We start from the raw sequence: 21,822 nt of genomic DNA, 5'->3' as shown, positions 1-21,822 counted from the left end.
TCCATCAGAAACAATGCTAATACTATTATTTTATTCAAGTTAAGTTCAATAGATATCAATAATTTTTGGAGAGATAATTGTTCTACATTATGTAGTAAAAAGAAATTTGGGGATTACATGAAGCACACGACTGAAAAATATTAATATATTGTTGTGAAACAAGATGACATATTAAGGGATATATTTTTTGTTTTATAAACAATTACATATATAAATGACAACTATTATTGTAAATCTTGTGGGTAAATCTGCTTCTGGAAAAAACTTTCATAAATCAAGGTTCTTGTGTAGTACAAATGAGAATATTGTAAATTTACTTAAAAAACACCCCGTGATACGCATTGTATCAACAACAACAACTAGAGCAATAAGACCTGGAGAAGTAAAAGGTGAAGATTATCACTATATTTCAGTGGAGGAACATATGCGATTGAGGAATGAAGGTCAAATATTTGAGGAGGTTTCTCTTGGTACAACAAAATATTCACATTGTAAGAGTGAGTTAAGGAAACTAAAATCTGGTGGTCTTGGGATATTAGAAACTAATCCAGAAGGAACGAGAAATTATTAAACATCTGAGCGGAGTGAAGATTTTATCATTCGGTTTTGATGTTGATGAAGAAACTCAACGCAAACGTATGAAAAGCAGAGATGCAAGTATTAGTGAAGAAGAAATTACAACTCGCATTAATGTTAATAAAGAATTTGATGAAATATTTAAAGAAAAGGATTTATTTGAACACATCTACTTGAATGATGAAGAAAAGGAAAATTTCCCTGTTGATCTTTACAATTCATTAAATGATATTTTCCAATAAATAAATGGATGCAAAAGAAAGAGCAAGAAGATTTAAGGAACATCAAGAGTTGGTTTCAAAAGTTGTAAAACAACAGGAAGACATAAAGAAGAAACGCAGACAGAAACTAACGGGCGAAGAAGCATTTGAAAGAAAACAAGAGAAATTTTTTAAACCACTTTTAAAAACTTCCCAAGAAAAAATGAAAGATGTTTCCACAGTTCCCACAGTAGAATATACTCCTAAAAAACTTCAAATGTTAAAAAATTTTGATCAAATGACGGAGGAAGAATTAGAGCATTTAGGAGAATTAGAATATGATGATGAAGGTTTATTTCAACAACTGGAAGAGATTAATCGACCCCCTGATTGATTATATTGTGAATGCTCTTCAAAACAATGAATATTCAGCGGATTCAAAAACCAAAGCAGGACTCATTCCAACAGAACAACCAGCAATATTTCATCTTGTTCAAGAAAAGGTATTGATATTTAATGATGAATTAAGGTTCTTGGCTTCTGCTCAACCCCCTGTTAAACTAACTCCGAGATTAACGTTTCTTCTCACAAAAGATGGAAGACAAGGTTCAACTGTAAGGGATGAATCAAAGTATATTGATAAACCATTGGATATGAAAAATAATGATGATAGAGTATATATTGATCTGCTGAACACTCTAAATTTTAGGGTTAGTATTTCTGGTAAAAGTAGGAAAAATGAGAAGGAGAAACACATTATTCAGGCTTTAAGTATCCTTGGTTCAGGTATTAGTTTTCTTCCAAATGACCCATCGCAATTAGTTAATAGACTTATTGTTGTTAGGTAGTAAGAAGGCAAGAAATAACAATTGTTTTAATGAAGCATCAGCCATTTTAGACCAGTTGATGAACATGAAAATAATTAATAAATCTCAAGAAAGACATTTTATCTCGTATTAAATAAGATGAGAAGCACAATCCTGAGTTTTAATTTCACAACAAGCGACCACACATCTTCATTCCCATACCCACTACAACTTGACCCAACAAAAGAAAATGAGGCATCTTTATTGTCCATGGAAACTTATAATACCTTATTTAATATAACTGATAAAAATGACAAGTTTAGTTATAATCCCGAAAGTGGATACAAAACGATAACAGTCTCACCCGGAGCATATGAGATTTCTCAAATATCTTCCGAAATTGCTCGTCTTATGAAAGAACAGGGTGATGAACCAAAAAATATTGTTATAGACATTCAAAAACATACTTCAAAATCAACGATTAAAGTTAAAAATAACTACAAGGATGATTTCACAATTGATAATTCATTTAGAGAGTTATTGGGTTTCTCCTCAAAAAAGATTGAAACTGATGGGACGTTTTACAGTGATAATGTCATTCAAATATCCTCAGGAATAAATTCGGTGTTAATTCACTGTGATTTGATTGATGGTGCTTATAGTGATGGAATAAAAACAAATACAATATTTTCATTCAGCGCAGACTCAACCCCAATTGGTTATAAATTCAATATGGAACCCAAAAATTTGGTTTATCTCCCTGTGTCAGGAAAAACCATACACAAAGTAAATTTTAGGATAACCGACCAAGATAATCGTATGATTTCTTTTAATGGAGAAGTTATATCCATCAGAATTCACCTACGTGAAGTTTTCCAATAAATAAATACGATGGTTATTGTGAGGAAACACGAGTTGGGAAAATATAAAATAATTACAGGAGATGGGATGTTCCTTTCCCCATACTACAAGGGTGGAGGGATGTATCTTGGTAGAGGATACTATAAACCTAAGAGACAAAGGGGTGTTGGACATCAATTTAGAGGAGATGGGATAATTGATACTCTAATGGGTATTGGTTCAACTATTCTTAAACATAAAGATCTAATTGGTTCAACTGCTTCTGCTGTGGGAAATGTAGCAGGTGCTGTAAAGAGCATAAAAGATGCCCAGAAGGAATCTCATAAATTACAAGCAATAAAAGAAATTAAGAAAGGCAAAACTCGGTTGTCCCCCCAAGAACAACAGAAAATAATTTGAATACTTGGATCAGGGTTTCAAAAGTTTTAACATCTTTTTTCCTAAATAAATACAAGTATGGAAGCAATTGATAGTATCTATTATTTGGATGATACTATTATCTCAAACCACTAAAAAAGAAGATTACTTCAAGGTAAATGCAATAACTGGAACAGACTGGAATACGAATGGTACAAAAAGTTTTGAAATAAATAATCAACAAACCTATTTGAATCTATCCGAAAGTTTCTTGTTGTGTAAATTTAAATTCACTAAGGCTGGGAATAACACAAATGCTGCACTTGTAAATGATTTCTTCTGGAAAATGTTTGATAGTGTGCGTTTGTATATTGGAACACAAGAAGTTGAAGCGGTTGATTATGTCTCTGCTGTATCTGAAATGATGAAATTTACACTCTATACGTTCAGTGATAGAATGGGAAAGGGGTCTGTCGAAGGTTTTATTCCTGATATGTCAACGGGAACAAACACAGACCCTGGATATACTCAAAGGAAAGGAGCGTATAATGATGATACAAAAGCAGTAAATAGTTTTACTGTGGCAGTTCCTCTTCAAGGTATATTTGGATTTTGTGATCATGATAAAGTTCTGTATGGTCTTAAAATTAGATTTCAACTACAAAGGAATGATAATGAAAATAGATTGCTTTTTGGTGTTGGTAGTGCTTTTGGTGATCAGAATAAATTTGTAATTGAGGAAATGAGTTGGTATATCAGTGAATATACTCCTAATCTTAAAACAGAAGAGATGTTGAATAGAAGACTTAACTCAAAGAAACCACTCAGTGTATCATACCTCAAAAGAAGATGTCAACACGTTAAACTCAACCAAACCACTTACACGTGGAATTTGGGTGTTCTGGAAGGAAAGCCACGATATCTGTGGATCATTTTTAAAAAGCCAGATGGTGATACTGCGACTGATAAGAATAATGCATTGAGTGATAATGCTAAGGTGAAACAACTTCGCGTTTCTCTAGATGGAACATTTTATCCACGAGATAGATTGGAAATTAATTGGGAAAAAAATGATTTTGCTGAAGCATACAAGTCTTACTAAAAGGTGTGTGAAAGTAATGGAAATAAAGAACCTATTTTGGATATGACAGCATTTAAAAGTTTGTATACAATCTATGCGTTTGACCTGAGCGCTCAAAAGGAAACTATAAAGTCTAATCGAGTGGATACTTCCCTATACATTGAAAGAGGAGAGAGTGAAGAAGTTGATACATATTATTTGCTTTTGGAAGAAACAGAATTGCAGATTAATACAGATAATGGTGTGATGATTAGTCTCACATAATTTTTTGTTCAATAAATGAGTGGAAAAGTACCAACTGGGGTATATGTTAATCAAATCAATCTTCATAAACTATCATCTTGTGTTCAAAATCAAAAGCCTTGTACGATTCACGTTAATACAATTCAGAGAAAAGGAGCAGTAAGAATTGATGTTTCACTCACAAGAGAACAGGTTAAAATCTTGAATGACACTGGCTCACTTAAAATTAAAATGACAAAACCAATGTTGAAAAAATATTCAATAAGAGAGACGAGTGGAAGATTTCTCCCATTTCTAATTCCTTTATTTGCTGGTTTAAGTGCGGTTGGAGCATTGACGGGTGGTATTTCAACAGCGGTGAAAACTGCCAACGAAAGGAAGGCTCAACTCCAGGCTCAAAAAGAATTGGAAAGACATAACAAAGAGTTGGAGAAACAAATTAGTGGAAGTGGTGTAATTGTAGATTTTGCTGAAAAACTTGAAGGTCTGCCTGATAAAGCCAGATTGTTAGTTGGAGATATGCTTTCTTCTATAGCACAAGCAGGTGTAAAATTAACGAAAAGAGGTAATGGATTATATCTTTCTAATAAATAAATGAGCATTGATGAGTGGTTTCAAGAATTTGGAAAGAATACAACATCAAATTTACAACTTGTCAAATATTGTAAGAAATTAAAAATTCATAATGTGGTTATTTGTATGAGAGATGAATTAGCAAATGTGCCGAAACATACAAAGAATATTATTATGAACTTAGAAGATAATAATGGGAACGGTTCTCATTGGGTTTGTATTTTTAATAGTCAAGACAAATATTATTTTGATAGTTTTGGTCTTCCACCACCTGTTGAAAGTCATAAAATTCTTACAGAATGGTGTTTATCAAACATTTCAAGTCCAAGAATTAAATTCCAAGTGTTGTGGTCAATTATGTCTATATGTGTTATTTCAACTCAACAAAAATAAAAAATTTTATGATATTATTTTTAATCTAATATAAATGACTTATGTTGGTAAAGATGGTTCTATCTTTGGTGTATCCCAAGAACTGGATATTGATTTATCAAATTATTACACAAAGGCACAGGCTGAACAACATAAATATAATATAACCAAAAATATTAACATGAAAAATGCTTATAAATTAAAAAATTATCCAAGCCCGACTGACGCGAATGACTTGGTGAGATTCAGCAATTTATCACAATATATATCCTTAAATAAAACGGCCGTGTATTTCAAAGATACAGAAGTGTTGATATTATCTCCAGGTAATACAGAATTCACAGTTCGAATTAAAATAAAATTTTATAAAGAAGGGCGTATCGTTTGTATGAGAATAGAACAATGGGGGTATGATATGAATGATTTAGGGTATAATTGGTCATTTAAAATTGACCTCGAAGACCTGGAACAATTAAATCGGTCTCGTAAGGAAGAATATTATCCACTTGGTATCGAGAATGAGTTTTGTGGGGCCACGATTAGTAAACAACAAATAAAAGAATTTAATAAGGGTAAATATAATAATGGTTTTTCCCTTGTTTATATCATGAAAACAGAAAAAACAGGATTATATATAATAAGTAAGGAAATACAAAATGATTTAACTATGGGAAGATGGGGAGGTGTTTCGTGCCATAATATTATTCTAACATATATTTCTAATACATAAATTTCTAAATACAATACAGCAAGAAGGCTTCAAGAAAATTATCATTTCTGTGTCCAAGCATACCTTCAAGAAAAGGGTATTCGGTATTTTAATAAATATGTTCTACAACATAAGAATGAGGTATTTTCAATAAAAGATTGGCATTATGCTGATGTTGATAAACCGACAACTTTATATTTAATTAGAATGTTAAATAATGAAAAAATTATATAGTTAAGAAAAGGTAAGGCTCTTTTAGAAATTCAAAAGAAATTTTATTGGTTTCCTGTTGTAAAAAAAAATTATTTTGGATTCAGGAATAACAAGAAATCCTGATGAATATATGTATGATATTCTATGGGGTGTAAGCGATTCAAGGGTAATAAGGGATGAGGAAGGAGTTGAAGAAGAGAGGGAAGAGGAGGAAAAGGAGAAGATAGAGAAGGAGGAGAGGGAGAAGAAAGAGAAGGAGAAAAGAGAGAAGAGAGAGAAGGAGGAGAGGGAGAAGCGAGAGAAGGAGAGGGAGAAGAGGGAGGAAAGAGCGAGACTAAATAAATATGGAAACCAATGAGATGAAAAAAAGATTGGGGGTATTACAGAAAATAACTCAACCCACCGAGGAGGAAAACAAAGAATTGACAAGTCTATTTGCAATATTTTCTACAAGACTATTGTCATCGACAAGATATTCATTTTGATTAAAGTTTTTCATTTTTATTTTTTTTCTTGAATAAATGGAGGAGAGAGTGAAGGCATTTCTAAGGATTCTTTATGTTTTAAAAATTAAGATTCAAATGTGCATGTTGGAAACTAAAAAGGTTTTTGCACTCTGCAGGAATTTTTCTCATAAATAAATGAGTTATTGTTTCAAATGTAAAAAGAAAACTAATACTAAAAATATTTCATATAATAAAAGTAAAAATAACAGGGTTATACAAAAAGGTATATGTTCAGTGTGTGGTTCAAAAAAAAAATCAATTTATCTCCAAACACAAACTAGGAGGAGATATACAAAAGTTTTTATCAGGAAGTAAATTTACAACTACTGGAATACCAGGGGAATTACATCTTCCAGGGTATTCTTTCTGTGGTCCAGGCACAAACTTGGATAAAAGATTAGATGAGGCAGACAATCCTAAATCATGGAGTAAACCCATCAATAGAGTTGATGAAGTGTGCATGAGACACGATATTGATTATGGGAATACCACAACTTTGGAAGAAAAGCATGAAGCCGATAGAGAAATGTTGCATAATTTGTCTCTGATACAAAATCCAACCTTGAGAGAAAAAGTTGATCGTTTCATTGTGAAGAAGATGATCAGTGCTAAATTGAAACTTGGACTTGGAAATTCAAAAAACTTATAGGCTCTAATGATGTCATTAAGACTGAAGAGCAATTAGCTGATGAATTACATAAACCAATATTCACAAAGTTTCGTAGAAGGAAAGTTTATTCCAAGGAAGTTGATTATATCTGGTCCGCTGATTTGATTGAACTCAATAATGATAAGGGGTATAAGTATGCTTTAACCGTTATTGATTTGAGGAGTAGATACGCATGGGTTGTCCCTTTAAAAAACAAAACAGGAAATACTCTTATGTTCGCCTTTCAACAGATATTTAATAAAAGTAAGAGAAAACCTAAAAAATTGTGGACTGATGAGGGTAGAGTTTTATAACAAGACATTCATGAATTTTCTAAAAAATAACTATTACATAATACAGTACCTTTAATGAAGGGAAGGCAGTTGTTGTTGAACGTTTTAATCGTACCTTAAAAGAGAGACTATATAAAAAATTCACACAACTCGGTTCACAACAATGGTCATCTTTTATTCAGGATATTGTGGATAAGTATAATGACACGATTCACACGTCAACAAATATGAAACCATCAGAAACATTTACAAAATTAAAATATGAAAAAGAGATTAATGTCAGAAAACCTAAGTTCAAAGTTGGTGATATCGTAAGAATATATAGGTGGAAATCTCATTTTGAAAAGAGTTATACTAAACGATGGACGAACGAACTTTTTAAAATTGTTTATGTAATAGATACGGTTCTTTGGACTTATAAGATATATGATTTGGAAGGGGAAGAGATTTTAGGTTCATTTTATTCACAGGAATTACAATTACATATTGTTAAAAAAAAAACTTCAAAAATCTTCTCTGAAATGGCTGAACAAATCAAAGCAAAACTTTACAATATGACTGAACAAAGGTGAACCTAACCATGAGCAACAAAAGGTTCACACACATGGTGCCATAGGTCACATGGTTTGGCAGCCATATTGGATTTATCCTAAAACTCATAAAAATCTTCTCCAGAACGGCTGAACAGATTGAGGAGAAACTTTACAGAAATGTTCCCCAAGCCTCGGAGGATGCCAGGGTACTCAAGAATGATTGATAAGTCACATGGTCTGACAGCCATATTGGATTGTGGAAATCTTTTTTTAAAAGCTTTCTCTTGAATTGCTTCATCAATCGATGTGAAACTTCACAAATATGATCTCGTAGTGAAAGGTAATATATGTTTTAAATTTCAACCTGATCGGACGCATGGTCTGGCAGCCAGAATTAATGATTTTTTTGATCTGGGTTATTTTTGATATTTTTTTGTTTTAATAAAGCCCACTTGGCTGTACCTGGATGGGTTTGAGTTCATTTATAAAGTGGCAGTTCAAGTTATGTCTATTATTAATTACGTAACACACCAGGACACAAACACCACACAAAAAAAACACCACACAAAACAGGTCCTGACAAGGGTCTGCAATCTGTGATTGCTCTTTTTCTTGTTAAAAATGTTTTTATTAGTTGTATAATTGTGGAATGATTTATAAGGGTATATTGAAGTGTTGTTGGAGTAATCGCAACAACCTTTCTAACCCCAATGCATTTCGTACAGGTTGTTGTGCAGGGAATTCCCGAAGTTTCACGAGCTGTCATCCATGTGGATGATGGTGGAGGAGATGGAAACCGCTACAAGCTACTTGTTGAAGGAGACAACCTTGGCGCAGTAATGGCAACGCATGGGGTCAACGGTTCGCGCACTACGTCCAATAACACGTCTGAGATGGAACGCATATTGGGCATCGAAGCAGCACGATCGACCATCATCAATGAAATCCAGTACACGATGGTCAACCACGGCATGAGCATCGACCGGCGTCACGTAATGCTTTTAGCAGATCTCATGACATATCGTGGGGAGGTGCTTGGGATCACCCGTTTTGGTCTTGCCAAGATGAAAGAGAGCGTGCTCATGCTTGCCTCCTTTGAGAAGACGGCAGATCATTTGTTTGACGCCGCCTACTTTGGGCAGACGGATTCTGTATGTGGTGTCTCCGAGAGTATCATTTTGGGTATCCCCATGGGCATTGGCACGGGCATTTTCAAGCTGTTACAGCGCTCGCAGCGCAGGGTACCTGCAGCTCCACTTCGCCAACTTCTCTTCGACAGGCCTGAGATGCACCCTCATTTTCCTCTCTGATTTTAACCATTGCAAAATGGCTTTTCTCTCTTTTGGCCTTGGCGCGTGGAATGGTCGCCACTCGGCATCTTTTACTTGCATTCCCTCTCCTGTAACCATCGGTTTATTCAAAACTCTTGCAGCTCTAAACCAAATCCACAAACGTTTTCTGATGAAATGCCTTTTGTTTCCTGCATTCTTAAAATGGTGAATGCAAAATTTACCCAAAATACTTTGAGCTCCAAGTGTACTATGAATCCGAGAGCAACATCAATCATTTTCACACAAGTCAAGTGTCATGTGCTTTGAATTTTCGAACCTTCAGCTCTTTCTACTTGTTGAGGTGAAAAATGAAGTACCAATTTTCAATAAGCACAAGATTTCCTTTGTTTTGGACAATCCTGTGAAACCAGTGTGATGAGGTTCTTCTGCAGTTCACATTTTGCACCGAAATGCAATTTTCTGTGTCGTGAGATTTTAACACATTGCTGTGTTGATTTCGGGAGAAATCGATCAAAGTAATTTAAAAAGCTTAATTTTAATTATCGTGGCTCTTATTTATCCCTTTGATTTGATTTCTTTTCTTTCTCGTATTTTCTGTACGAGGATGTTGTGTCGATCCGTTGGATTTTTTCCGGATTATCCTGTGAAATACAAGAATATAATGTTGCCGTCTTGTTTGCGACGAATCGATTGTACATGCAGGTGCTGTAATAATAATTCTGATTAATGTGGATAGATTTGTTTGGTGAGGTTCTTGAATCGTTGATACGAATGATTGATCATCATTTGTTAGTGTTTGAGGTGGAATGCCCTTAATAATAGCTTTTCTTTTTCTTTTCACTGATTGGACTACTTGAAATGTTTCTTGAGGATGTCTAGTAAAGCTACATTTCATGCTTTGCTGCAGATTTGAAGAATTATCTGGAAGTATTCCGGTTTTTTTTTTTTTAACAGGTTCCTGATTGGGCAGCGAGACATTTCACTTCCTTTGGGGTTTTGTTTTCCCTGCAACTTGTAAATATGAAGGTCGACACGATGAACGGTAACGGATTAAAGTGTTATGTAATGTTGTAAAATAGTTCGTTGCCTTTATGGTTTTGTTTTTTTTCTTTAAAGTAAGTTGCTCAGTTCAAAGATTGTATTTTCTTAATAAAGAGTATTTTGAGTTGGAAATACAAACACTTCGACTTTGTCAAAACATGGGATAAGGTCAAAGGTCAGGCACCGACACATTGGTCGGCGAACAGGATTTCCGCTGAGTAACGAGCGGTTTCATTTGATCAACAGTTTTCCTTCACTTTTCCATTGTCAAACCAATTTGTGGAGAATAATCAGATTATTAGTTATTCAGGTATCCCTGACCTGTTATCAAGTAACTTCTCCATGTTTTTGATATGACAACATGGAAGATGTTCAAAGTTCTGACAAAAGGCCTTTGTCGTAAAATTGAGGTTTTAAAAAAAAAGCTTTTGTCAGCCTTTGGAACACTGATTTAATTTTTGCTTTGTAAGGAATGTAATTTAAAAGGGGGAAACTTTGTCACACAGGTAAAGAGTTTTGATCATTTAAAAAAAAAAATAATTCTTTTTGAAGAGCATGTTGTGGGTCACCAAACATGTTCTGAAAATTTATCAATATGATGTGCATTAAATAGTTTGATGCAAACTATTGTGGTTGTCTAACTATTGGGAAAATTAATGAAATTTAACTCTGAAGTTGTTATTTCTCGAGGCTGTTGAAAAAAAAAAAAACAGCCGCTTGCCATGTATGGATGTTGACGTCATATTCTGAAAAACAAAGGGGATGCTCATTGAAGTTCAGCGGGCCATACTTTCGCTTTTTGGAGCTTGCAACTGTCTATATTGTCCTTTTTTATTTTCAATTATTGTAGAACAAAGTTATTTGGATATTTGTGTATCATGCCTCGTACGTATGTCGTCATGTTTTGTGAAAATGGCTGGAAAATGGGTAATCGCTCCCACCGATTCCCGAAGGAATCAAACATTCAAAGGAAGCAGTGGATAAGATTTGTCCAAACAAAGCGGGCGAATTTTCCCCCCAAAGAAAACGGGTAAAGAGGACCCTTTGGATAGACTTGTCATTTGTGGTGACCATTTCACAGCCGAGGATTACGAAGGCAACTCAATGAATGAGTGAGCTCGGTTTCAAAACAACTGCTCAAGTGAGACTGAAGTGTGATGCTGTGCCCCCATTCAGCCTTCTCCTCCTCAGCTGGCTCCTGCTTCATCTTCTCACACTGTCACCTACGATTATTCGCAATTTAGTTTTAATGGCCAATTATTCAATTAGCGCCAATGCATTTTGCCTTTTCGCAATGTCATTGTAAGGAAAAACAAAGAGAAGAGAGAGAAAAAAAAAACGTACATGAAAAAAAAACAACTCAAACAACCACACAACCACACAGACTTCCTTTGCTTGTAAACGACGACTGGATTGGGGCATTGTGTTTATAAATGCGCATAAGAAATCGAGAAATTATTAGAATACACTATCTGGAAGTCCATATGTTGTGACCTGTAATGGGGAACGTGGCTGAGAATCTCTTCCCGTCTACGCAGCAATGTGTCCTGTCATTGGTTTGGTAAATAAACGGCCATAACTTGGGAAGCACTTGTCCGATTAATATCAAACCTTGAAAAGGCACATCCACAGAGCCCCAGCAATATACCTGGCAATTTTCAATTAGATCGGACCAGAGGTTGTCGAGAAACAGCGGACACACACACACACACACACACACACACACACACACACACACACACACACACACACGCCACAACAGTCTCTTGAACGTTGGGGTTTGTTCTGACTGTTTACTTTTGCTGGGGTCAAGCTCAGCTGTCAGACTTCAACACCAAGGCTGCACAATATATTTGGGTCCATTGCTGATTCATTCTATTTCTGACTTGAGTGACTAGAGGGTTGGTGGTGGTCGTATGGCAGCTTAGCTGCCAGGGTAGCTATCATTTCTTGAAGCACAACTGTGTCGCTGATGCAGTGCCCCTCTACCAGTACACACACTGGAACTGGTACTCATTTCGCCAACCTCGAAAGGATGACAGGCTGAGTCAACCCCCTGGTGTATTAATTCAGCAGCCGACAGGGTTTGAACTCAGGACACTGGGATCCCAAGCCACCACCTGAACCACTGAGCCAATCTGTCTGGTGGAGTCTGTCAGTGTGAACTGCCATTATTTCTGAATCCCATTATTACACTCACGAGAGGAGAGGGTATTTTATTTGGGTCCATCTGTCCGCACAAAACTTGTGTATGAATTGCATGAGACCCATTGGAACCCTAAAATCGTTTTGACCCTTTACAACCCCAAGACCACCAAGACCCTTAAAACTCCTAAGACCCCTATAATCCTTTCATGCCTTAAGACCACAACGATCCTTTCAAACCGTAACACTCCAAGAGCTTTTACAGCCCGAAGACCCTGTAGACCTCATAACATCCTTTTGAACTCTTAACCCTTGGACTCCTTTCTACCCTTTAGACCTTCACACCTTCAGGCCTTTTAATACCCTGGATATCCCTTTAACATGTTCTAGGACCCATTCGATCCCCTTCAGACAATGCTGACCCTTTAGGCCTTAGATTGCACCTTTTAGACCCATTTCGACCTTTACAACTATATTAAAAGTCGGTATCACATCACAATCTGGTTTTTATTTCGTTTTTGGCAGCCATTTTGTTTTAACCTCTAACCTCAAAACTGCTTGGCAACTTCGATGTTTGGATTCAGCAACCCTTAATTCGTGTAGATAGGCATGTCACAAACTTCTATTCAAAAAATGCCTCTTTTGTTCTTAAAATGAAGTCTTCTGAAATTAGATCTCATCTATTATACCACAACACTGATAAAATATTTTTTGGTTTGCTCTTGGTATTATAATACAACATTGACCTTCAATCATCGCTGTAATGTGGAATGGATCCGTGTCAGAAAACAGAAATGGACACCTTATTGAATATGATATCTGCCAATTCATTTACAATTCGTCACTGGCTTTGACTCCAATCAAAATTATTACAGACCTGAGATATGAAAAAGCTAAATATATGGAACAGTTTCAAATGGAGCACCTCGCCACCATTCGAGCATTTACATTGCATCAGATGTTGAAAAATAATAATGGGAATTGTTCTTCCTTGGCACACCTGAACAATCCACCCACAAGGCCTTCATCTGCAGCTTGATGGAGGAGTACTATTCTCCCCTCTTGGCTGGCACCTCTGCCTCATCTTGCTCAGCCTGATGCTGTGGAAATCAAGGCCTTCAAAGATCAATGGAATCTTCCGTGAGGAAGCTGAGCCTATGTGTCTATCACTTTGCAATCGCAGACAGGTCGATGGTCTCTGTCTTCTTCCACCTCTTTTCTGGTCTCGCACTCTCTGCCCTGTCCACTCTTTGTCCACCTCTCCCCCCTCCACCAAATTTTTGCAGTGTGCACACAGTCCACCAGCAACCCATTACAAGTGAAACTCCCAAAATCCAGAATTACTGCTCACCTCCACTCATTCGTTCCTCTTTTTCCCCACCTGCGAAACCAACTTTGACATGCTCTTCCATCTCATTCTTCCCTTCAGGTCTTCAAAACAGCTGTTCGTTCACCAGTCTCCGATAATCACAAAGACAAAACCATGATCTTTTCAATAACCGTTAAACTACTCTGTCCCCTCCTCCCATTGTTGGTACCCATGGTGCCCCAGGAAGTGATGGCACTTCCACCAAGTTCAGTGGCTGTTTCTCTCATCTCACAGTTCTTTTATCTTGCATCGTGGGTTTGTCAACTCTACTTCTAGCTCTAATCCTGTTAAACAAAAGATAAAACGACATTAAAAAACCCGATTTGTTTGGCATTCTCCCAGCTCCCAACATTTGCCAATGACTGGACAACGATACCATTATTCAACATTACTTTCAAACTTTTCTACAAATTTATGAAATATAGCTACCTCATCGATTTTTGTAACCTGACTCATGGTGACAATCACAGGGAGATTAATGCCTCGTATCAAGTTGTTAACCCCAGATTGGCTTTATAAATCTTTCTTTCATATAAACTACTATCAAGTTTACCGAGATAAGTTTGACAAAGTTTAATAAGCCCATTCCCTGCTTGTTCAGAACTTGGAACATCTTACATCCATTCTTCGATTTTTCAATATCATTTACTAAAAAGTACAAAAATCACTCAAAACTGTTGAAAGCAAGCAGCATCCTTAACCATTTGAACCCTAGCGGCCGTTTTACTCTCTGCTATTCAAACCTCCATACACCCAAGCGGCCAGATTTTTCTCCAGTGAGCCCAGGATGGCGGAGGTGAAATTCCAAGCAGCTCAGGGTTCAAAGGGTTAAACCAAAAGGTTTTGCTTAAATCTCAAATCACACAAATACTTATTTTGTACATAAATGCCAAACTAGTCCAAGTATTGTTTAAAAAAAATGGTGTGTCCAATTGGGAAATATTCTGTCCTCTACAGCTGGTTCAAACAATCCGTAGCTTGAGCCGACGCATTCCACCGGTAAGTCGAGTCAAAGATGCATTGAGATCGGAGCATGGGGAAACAATTTAGGTGGTAGGCTGGTGAGAAATTGGGTGTCGAGAGGAGTTTAGTGACAGTACAAGTCATCAAAATGAATGGTCATGTCCTACTTTTGGAATTGGTTCATCTATAGACGCAGAGTGAGCAACACGGTTCGTCCTACATCAGGCTCAGAGTGGTAGTGGTTTTTGTTTGGGGACAAAAACCTGTCTCTTCTCAAGTCTGAAGTTCCAAGTTACCATTTACAAACTGCAGACTCTCAGGTCTCTCCTGCTTGTACCCAATGCGATGTGTATTGCCCTCACTCCACTCACTCAAGGCTGTTACCTACTTCTATCAGAGATTGTACTTGCACTTGTTGAACCCCATCAAGCCTCTCCTGCCTGAACCCACTGTGCCGCCATGTGTGCTTCCGATTCCCGCAGGAAGTATTTTGCTCTGCCAGAGGTTCATCATTCACTGCCGCAGCCACAGCGGTTCTCCACATCGTTGGCTGTGAAATCATTTCTCCCTCGACCGGTCCTTTCCAGCTCTTGCTCCCCAGGTCTTCCCACTTGGAATTCTCCAGTAAAACGTCAAACCTCTCAAAAAAATAAATAAAATACTGAACACAAGTTCATCGCACAAGTACTATTTTTATTGCCAGCTCGATACAAAGGCTAAAATATAAAGCAGTACAACCAACTCGAGGGCAAAAACGGCACCCAAACACTGACAAAGTCTGTAATCAGATAAAAGTTTGCCTACCTTGCATTCCAGACCGAAGAAAGGACAGGCTCCATTCAGAAAATGAATTTGTTCAAACCAAGAAAAATCTACCTTGTCATACGAACGACTGAAAATTACATAAGACTGTGCTACATCAATAGTAGGGAATTTAAAAGCAATTCAAATTCAGTAACATATCAATCCTGCTGCCAGGAATAAAAACCAAAAGCTGGTTTGTAAATACAGACCTTGACAAGCATTCCTGAAGATTCCAACACCAATAGGAGCAGGTACTGGAGTTACCTGCAATACGCAATAGCCCTATAATTGTAATAAAAATTATAGTTGAGAAAAAGGAAGCCAAAATAACACTTCTGGGTGTAACAGAAAGTGGCTTTGAGGGTTAGTGTCTCCCCTTGTATCAAAATTCATTTAAAATAAAGGTGCATTATTCATTTGGGCAATGTATTGCATACGTGGGGATGGGGGTGAGGGAGGATCTGTCCATTCGCATGCAGCACGTGGCTTTCTGTTCGCATCATTGCTGCTGATACAGTGCCCCCACCCTCACCCCCGCATGTTGGAGCAGGAATATGTAATGTGTTCAGGGTGCCAACGATAACTCGCCGACTCTTCACGAATGACACCGTGGGATCTTCAGTTTCCACAAAGTGAAGTAATGGGACACTCGGCTTAACGTCCATTTGAGGTTTGACACACGTCGGATGCCTCACAACTGGTGTATGTGAAACACCAGTTTGACAGCTTATAGCTGGGTTGAGATTCAAACCCAGACAAGAAGGCTCATACGTGAGTGTGCATACCTACAAGCAATCTGAGAAGGCAGGATAAAACGAAGAAAGAGGAGGGTAGGGGAGTGGGACAAATAGGGTGAAATGGGAAAGCGGTTTGGTACAAGGGAAGGGAGCGGAGGCAGTGGGAGCATGCAGGTTTCATCTCAATGTAGCTCCAGTGTGTAGTCCATGTGGGTAGAGTCAAATGTACAGCCATATTTGCATATGTTACGGCAACAGTCCCAATCTGCACATCAGCCAAATCACAAGATCCATGGATCCTCTGGAATGGACAAGATGTGTTGCCTGGAAGTGATCGCTATTTTTAACAATATCAGGTTGAAATCTGCATTACCTTTCATTTCGACACGAGGTATCGGAGAATCACAATTGGGTAAATGCACACACACACACACACACACACACACACACACACACACACACACACACACACACACACACACACACACACACACACACACACACACACACACACACACACACACACACACAAATCCATCTTCGTATATTTAACAACTCTCCTTGAACAATACTTGCCAAATGGTTCCCTGAATTTAAAAAGTAAAAATTATGAGCCAAACTAAACTGAACTACATAGATACACACTTGAAAGGAGTCAAAGGTTTCACATAGCACCAGAGAAGCAGCAGGAAGTACGAAAGATTTGACTCGACACAAGGAAGAAACTTGTAACTTATGATTCCAACAATTTCTCTCTTCGGCCTGTGTACTTCATCCCAAAACTGCTCAAAGCGAAAACACGAAGACCCACCCCACAGCCAGTCACATGTCAAGAAGGAATCTCTGCATAAGTATTCCCACTCGGAATGTGCAATCCACGCATTGCAGGCCGATGAGCAAAAATTACACTCAGCAGTAATGTCAGCACCATGGTGATGATCCACCATGGAAAGAGTTTCACAAACTGGATATAACCAAAGCAGATGTTTGTGGCTATTCCCAAATGGAAACCCAAGGATTATGGATCAGAGTGTTGAGCAGATAAAGGTCTGATCGGAGCAAAGTCAAACAATCATGTCAAGATGTTCACTTGAAAACACAAACTTGCCTAAAAGCCTGTTCCATCAACTGTGAATACCTGTTTCCACAATAATTTCAAACTGTAATCGACAGAATGACTGAAATGCTTTCACCAAGCTGGGTTTTCTTCACGACCATGAGGCGGACGTGCAAAGCAAGCTCGTTTAAATGGTCAATCGACTAAACTTCAAAATATTCATTAACCTCACAATAAATTACTGGGAATTCCCTTGAGCTAAATGAGCCAACCTTGATCATAATGGTCAAAACGGTAAATGGCAACTAAAGACCAAATGTGATGTCCTCAACCCAAATCAAAAAAACAACTGACCAAAGCATGGATGGACAAACCAATGGAGCATGACCGCTCTCCAGGGCGATCTGTAAGATCACAATTGACCGCTTTGTACAACCAAGTGTCCATCACCGTCCGACGTTCAACCGGAGCACCAAGCCCCCACCTCATCTGCATAGTGTCATCAATGGCATCAAAACTGCCAAACGTAAGACTTTCCGTGGGGAAACGACATTCATTATTTTACAGAAAAAGAACACGACTGTGCAAAAATAGCAGAGATATTAAAGAAGCAAAACAAAGCGGGAAAAAAAAACAAACAAAAAAAACACGATTGTTTGCGTGCTCCAATCAGGTGCGTGCAGGCCTGCTTCATGCATTTCTTTAACCCAAACAGCTGTATTACATGGCATTGGCCTTCTGCAACCCCAACGGTTCCAAACAATCACTTGTTTCCCCGTCGCACCCACTCTTCCTTTAAAAAGTTACGAGGGAGTGGAGCGATTGTAACTGGTACGAACCATTTTAAGCAGGAGGGCCAGGTTTGAAGTAAAACATGGAATCCTGAAACGAATATCTGCATGTTACAGCATTGCTTATTTTAAAGATCTTCACTGAAACAAATTCTGCAACCAAACAAAAGACAAAAAAAGAAGAAGAAGGGTCAATACCTTATCCGATCTGAAAATCCTTAAGCCACAATGCTCACAAATCTACAATGGACTTTAAGGTTTCCTGGAAAAGTGATCAACCATTCTTGAGCAAATGTCCTCCACGCTTTACTCCCTCGAATCCTTCCTGAACTTCATTCTGTGATCCTAACGGATATTCGACATATCATCCAAAAAGGGGGTCTTCGTGCATCCACTGCAAAGTTGGTCGATCCAGAGTGGAGCTTCGTGCTGCATGGGTGTGCGACGTGGAAAGAACGTGTACCCGAGGTCGTAGTTGAGCAAACATGCCACGGACGTCATGTACACGTCGGCAAGGCGTGAGAGGCGCCGAGAGAAGTATGTCGGGTTGTGATATGAACGAAATAAACTTCCGAAGTAGGGGTTGAACAGATTCTTGGTTTGTGCCCTGAAAGGAGAGTTGTTCAGGTGAGGTCATTATCAAAGCTCTGAAAAGCGAACATCCCGATATCCGATTCATATTCCAACACACTACATCTCTTACCGTTCCAATTTGTCCCGACCAACACACTCCCGAAAATATCATTACTTAGAACTCCTTCCACAAGTGGCTTAAACCACCTTCTCCCATCCTGATGGAGTCGTCAGCAAACCCAAAACGATGACTTGGTTTCTATTGAGTTGCACAAACTCACCTCAGTTCCTGTCTCTCCTTCACCCACTCCAGCAGCACTTCCTGAGCTTCTGCACTGCGGTACATCTAACAAAGAAGTGCGGCAGAAAACATGTGTCACAGGGAGAGAGAGCAAAAAGATGAAAAGCTGAAAGGAGGTGCAAAGTTAGAGGAGTATCGAGTCGAGAAAGTGATAAAAGTATGGGAGTGGGGAACAGAGTGAGAGAGTGAAAACGAGAGGAGAAGAGAGCGCGAGAGCGAATGCAAGGCATAAGAAAGAGTAATTGCAAAAACCCATAGAGGAAGAAGAACCATAAACTTCCAAATCTATACATTACTAAAACTCTCATCTTGTATGTAGGTATGTATATTCCTGAAATACAACCAAAACGGTATATGATAGCACAAAAACTTTAGGGCCATCTTACTCACCATTCTCCTGTGGTGTGCATTATCAAGTTTTGTTCAAATCGGGCAACAAAAAAAAAATTTAAAAAAAAAAAAATCAATTCCCGATTCAGTCAAGGACTCTTCGGGAGAATTTGATCAATGCAAACAACCTCAGCGGTATAGTTCGCTGGAGCTGGTTTTTTTTTTTTTAATGATTTTTGTTATTAACTGCTGTCACAATGGGAACTCAACGAGTTCACGGGTCATCTAGTAAAATAATAAAAATCTGAATATGACAAACAGCTATTTTGTTCAAATCTATCTTGGAATGGCTTTCACACAAAGCCAGATAATACCGTTTGATAACCGTTCCTGAGGCTATATCCAGGCATGCTTTTTGTTTCTTGTAAAACTACCTGCAATTGCACCTGTGTTTCCAGGGGTGGGGGACAATACCTTTTGAAGATTTAAAATGTTAAACACCTTCTCAACAATCCTCTTGAAGAAGTCCTTTCATTCAAGCTTCTGGGCCTCACTTTCTGCCATGATTTTTCCTGGGAAAGCCACATTTCCAACCTGGCCTCTAAAGCCAGTCACCAACTTGGGCATCCTCCATCGAGCAAAGTCCTTCCTTGGCCCACCTGAGCTCCTCACCACATATAAAAGCTTTCATCTGCAGCTTGATGGAGTACTACTTTCCTCTTTGTGCTGGTGCTCCTGCCTCTCACCTTTCTCAGCTTCATGCTGTAGAAACCAAGGCATTTAGGATCATTGGTATCTTCTGCGATGGGGCTGAGCCTTTGGGTCTCTCTCTCACCGCAGGCATGTCGGTGGTCTTTCTGTCTTCTACAGTCTCCTCTCGTGTTTAACCCCCCCCCCCCCCCGCTCTGACTGTGAAATGGCCCCCACCATATTTCCTCAGGGTGCTCAAGGTCCACCAGCAACCCCCTTCTGGTAAAACTACCAAAATCAAGAATCACTGCCCACCTTCATTCCTCTTTTTCCCACCTTTGGAACAAACTCCCACACTCTCTTCAATCCCACTCTTCACTCCAGGTCTTCAAAACAGCCGTTCACCACCATCTCTTATCTTCCCCCATCCAAAACCTTGATCTTTTCTACCCCCATTCATCCACCCCTAACCCACCTCCTTCAAATTCCCTGCTTTCCTTCCTGAAAGTCCTGTAGTGCCATCTTGTTTGCCCTGTGTACCTTACCCCCATCCCATTCCCTTCCACAGATCTCCTGTCTGTTCCCCAGTATTTTGTGCTTCCCTCTCCCACCCCTCGTCTCCTGCTCCCCTTGTTATATTGTTACGAATCTGGCAGCCATGAGCACACAACAGCCAGAGTCCTTATAGATCAGTTATATCGGAAAGTACGTGTTTTTAGTTAGGGTCCCGTCCCTAATCTAAGGGGAATTAAATGTTAGTGCACTGCGGAGTTATTTTGATAGTCAGGGTTTTCTTTTACATTCTTACATCACTTACAACTACAACAACACCTTCACTCTATCCTGACGACACTCTGCACAGCATTCTTCACGCGCTCGTTGGCGAGCGTGTGCGTGGGCGGAGTTTAACATGAGCATGGCGTCCCTCTTTGGCCAATTGGCAAGGAGCGGGCGTCTCACCCGCCCCGTTTCCGACTTAACACCATCGCCATTACGCACGTGGCCGGAGGTGAGGAGGTAGGCGGAGCTACAAATGCCTCCGATCGGGACTCCACCCAGAAGGGTGGGAGTTGCCCCGCCTACCGTGGGCCTGTCCAATGGGAGACGGCCAGGGAATCGCGCGATGGGTCCGACCAATCAGAAGGCGAGTGGCCAGGAGTAGAGGCCCCTCCCTCCTGAAGAGGAGAATTGTGGTGGTCTGGACCAGCGTTCAGGAGAGGACGGAGTTCGAGAGATCATGGCGTTTGTCAAGCAGCCGGTCATCGTGTGTGAGACATTTCCAACCTGGCATCCAAAGCCAGTGAGTGGTTGTCGACAAGAGTGCGTTGTTGAGAGATGGAGATCGTGGCGATAACGGTCTGCAGTCTTGGTGCTGGCAACGCCAAGGTCGTGGGTTCGAGACCCACCGTGAAGGTTCGGGTCGGTGTGACCGCACGAGGCGGGACAGGTACCCCGGCCCGGCTCTACTGATTGAAGACCCACTGAGGTCCATTTTCTGGGTATTTGTGTGTGTCCCTGGGCCCTGTCTTCAAGTAGAATCGTGCAAGTGCTTTATTTTGCTTGTTGTACATTATTTACATTTCTTATTCGGATAACTCTGCTCTTTGTGTGCTTCCCTCCCTGATTATTGTAAAATAAATACCCCCTATTGTTGAATGTACCAGCTCGTTTCTGTGCTTCTTTCATTGGCTTAGCATGGTGCGTGTTGGAAAATAGGGAAGCGGCAAATTGTTCATTTGGTCTGGCACGGCTCTGGT

General features: G+C 39.0%; 2 protein-coding genes across 7 annotated transcripts in view; one reads left to right on the top strand and one right to left on the bottom strand.

The window, feature by feature from the left end:
* Positions 1–11,047, top strand: part of POLR3A (RNA polymerase III subunit A) — a 67,890-nt gene extending 56,843 nt beyond the window's left edge. For all 6 annotated transcript variants that reach the window (XM_085863833.1, XM_085863836.1, XM_085863838.1 and 3 more), the window contains exon 18: positions 8,698–11,047. In XM_085863833.1, the coding sequence (XP_085719959.1) occupies positions 8,698–9,282 (585 nt within the window). In that variant the 3' untranslated portion in view covers positions 9,283–11,047. The remainder of the gene's footprint in view (positions 1–8,697) is intronic.
* Positions 11,048–15,454: 4,407 nt separating this feature from the next.
* NT5DC2 (5'-nucleotidase domain containing 2) overlaps positions 15,455–21,822 on the bottom strand; it is an 83,553-nt gene continuing 77,185 nt past the window's right edge. The window contains exons 13-14 of the mRNA XM_085863840.1: positions 19,026–19,090; positions 15,455–18,778 (exon numbers count right to left, since the gene is read on the bottom strand). Coding sequence (XP_085719966.1) covers positions 18,517–18,778; positions 19,026–19,090 — 327 coding nt within the window. The 3' untranslated portion in view covers positions 15,455–18,516. The remainder of the gene's footprint in view (positions 18,779–19,025; positions 19,091–21,822) is intronic.

The sequence above is a fragment of the Eptatretus burgeri genome, chromosome 18, assembly GCF_056783735.1.
Source record: "Eptatretus burgeri isolate ZD-2024b chromosome 18, Ebu_testis_v1, whole genome shotgun sequence".
Classification (NCBI taxonomy): domain Eukaryota; kingdom Metazoa; phylum Chordata; class Myxini; order Myxiniformes; family Myxinidae; genus Eptatretus; species Eptatretus burgeri.
Note: the sequence above shows the minus strand (reverse complement) of the source record. Positions and strands in the feature narration are given on the sequence as shown.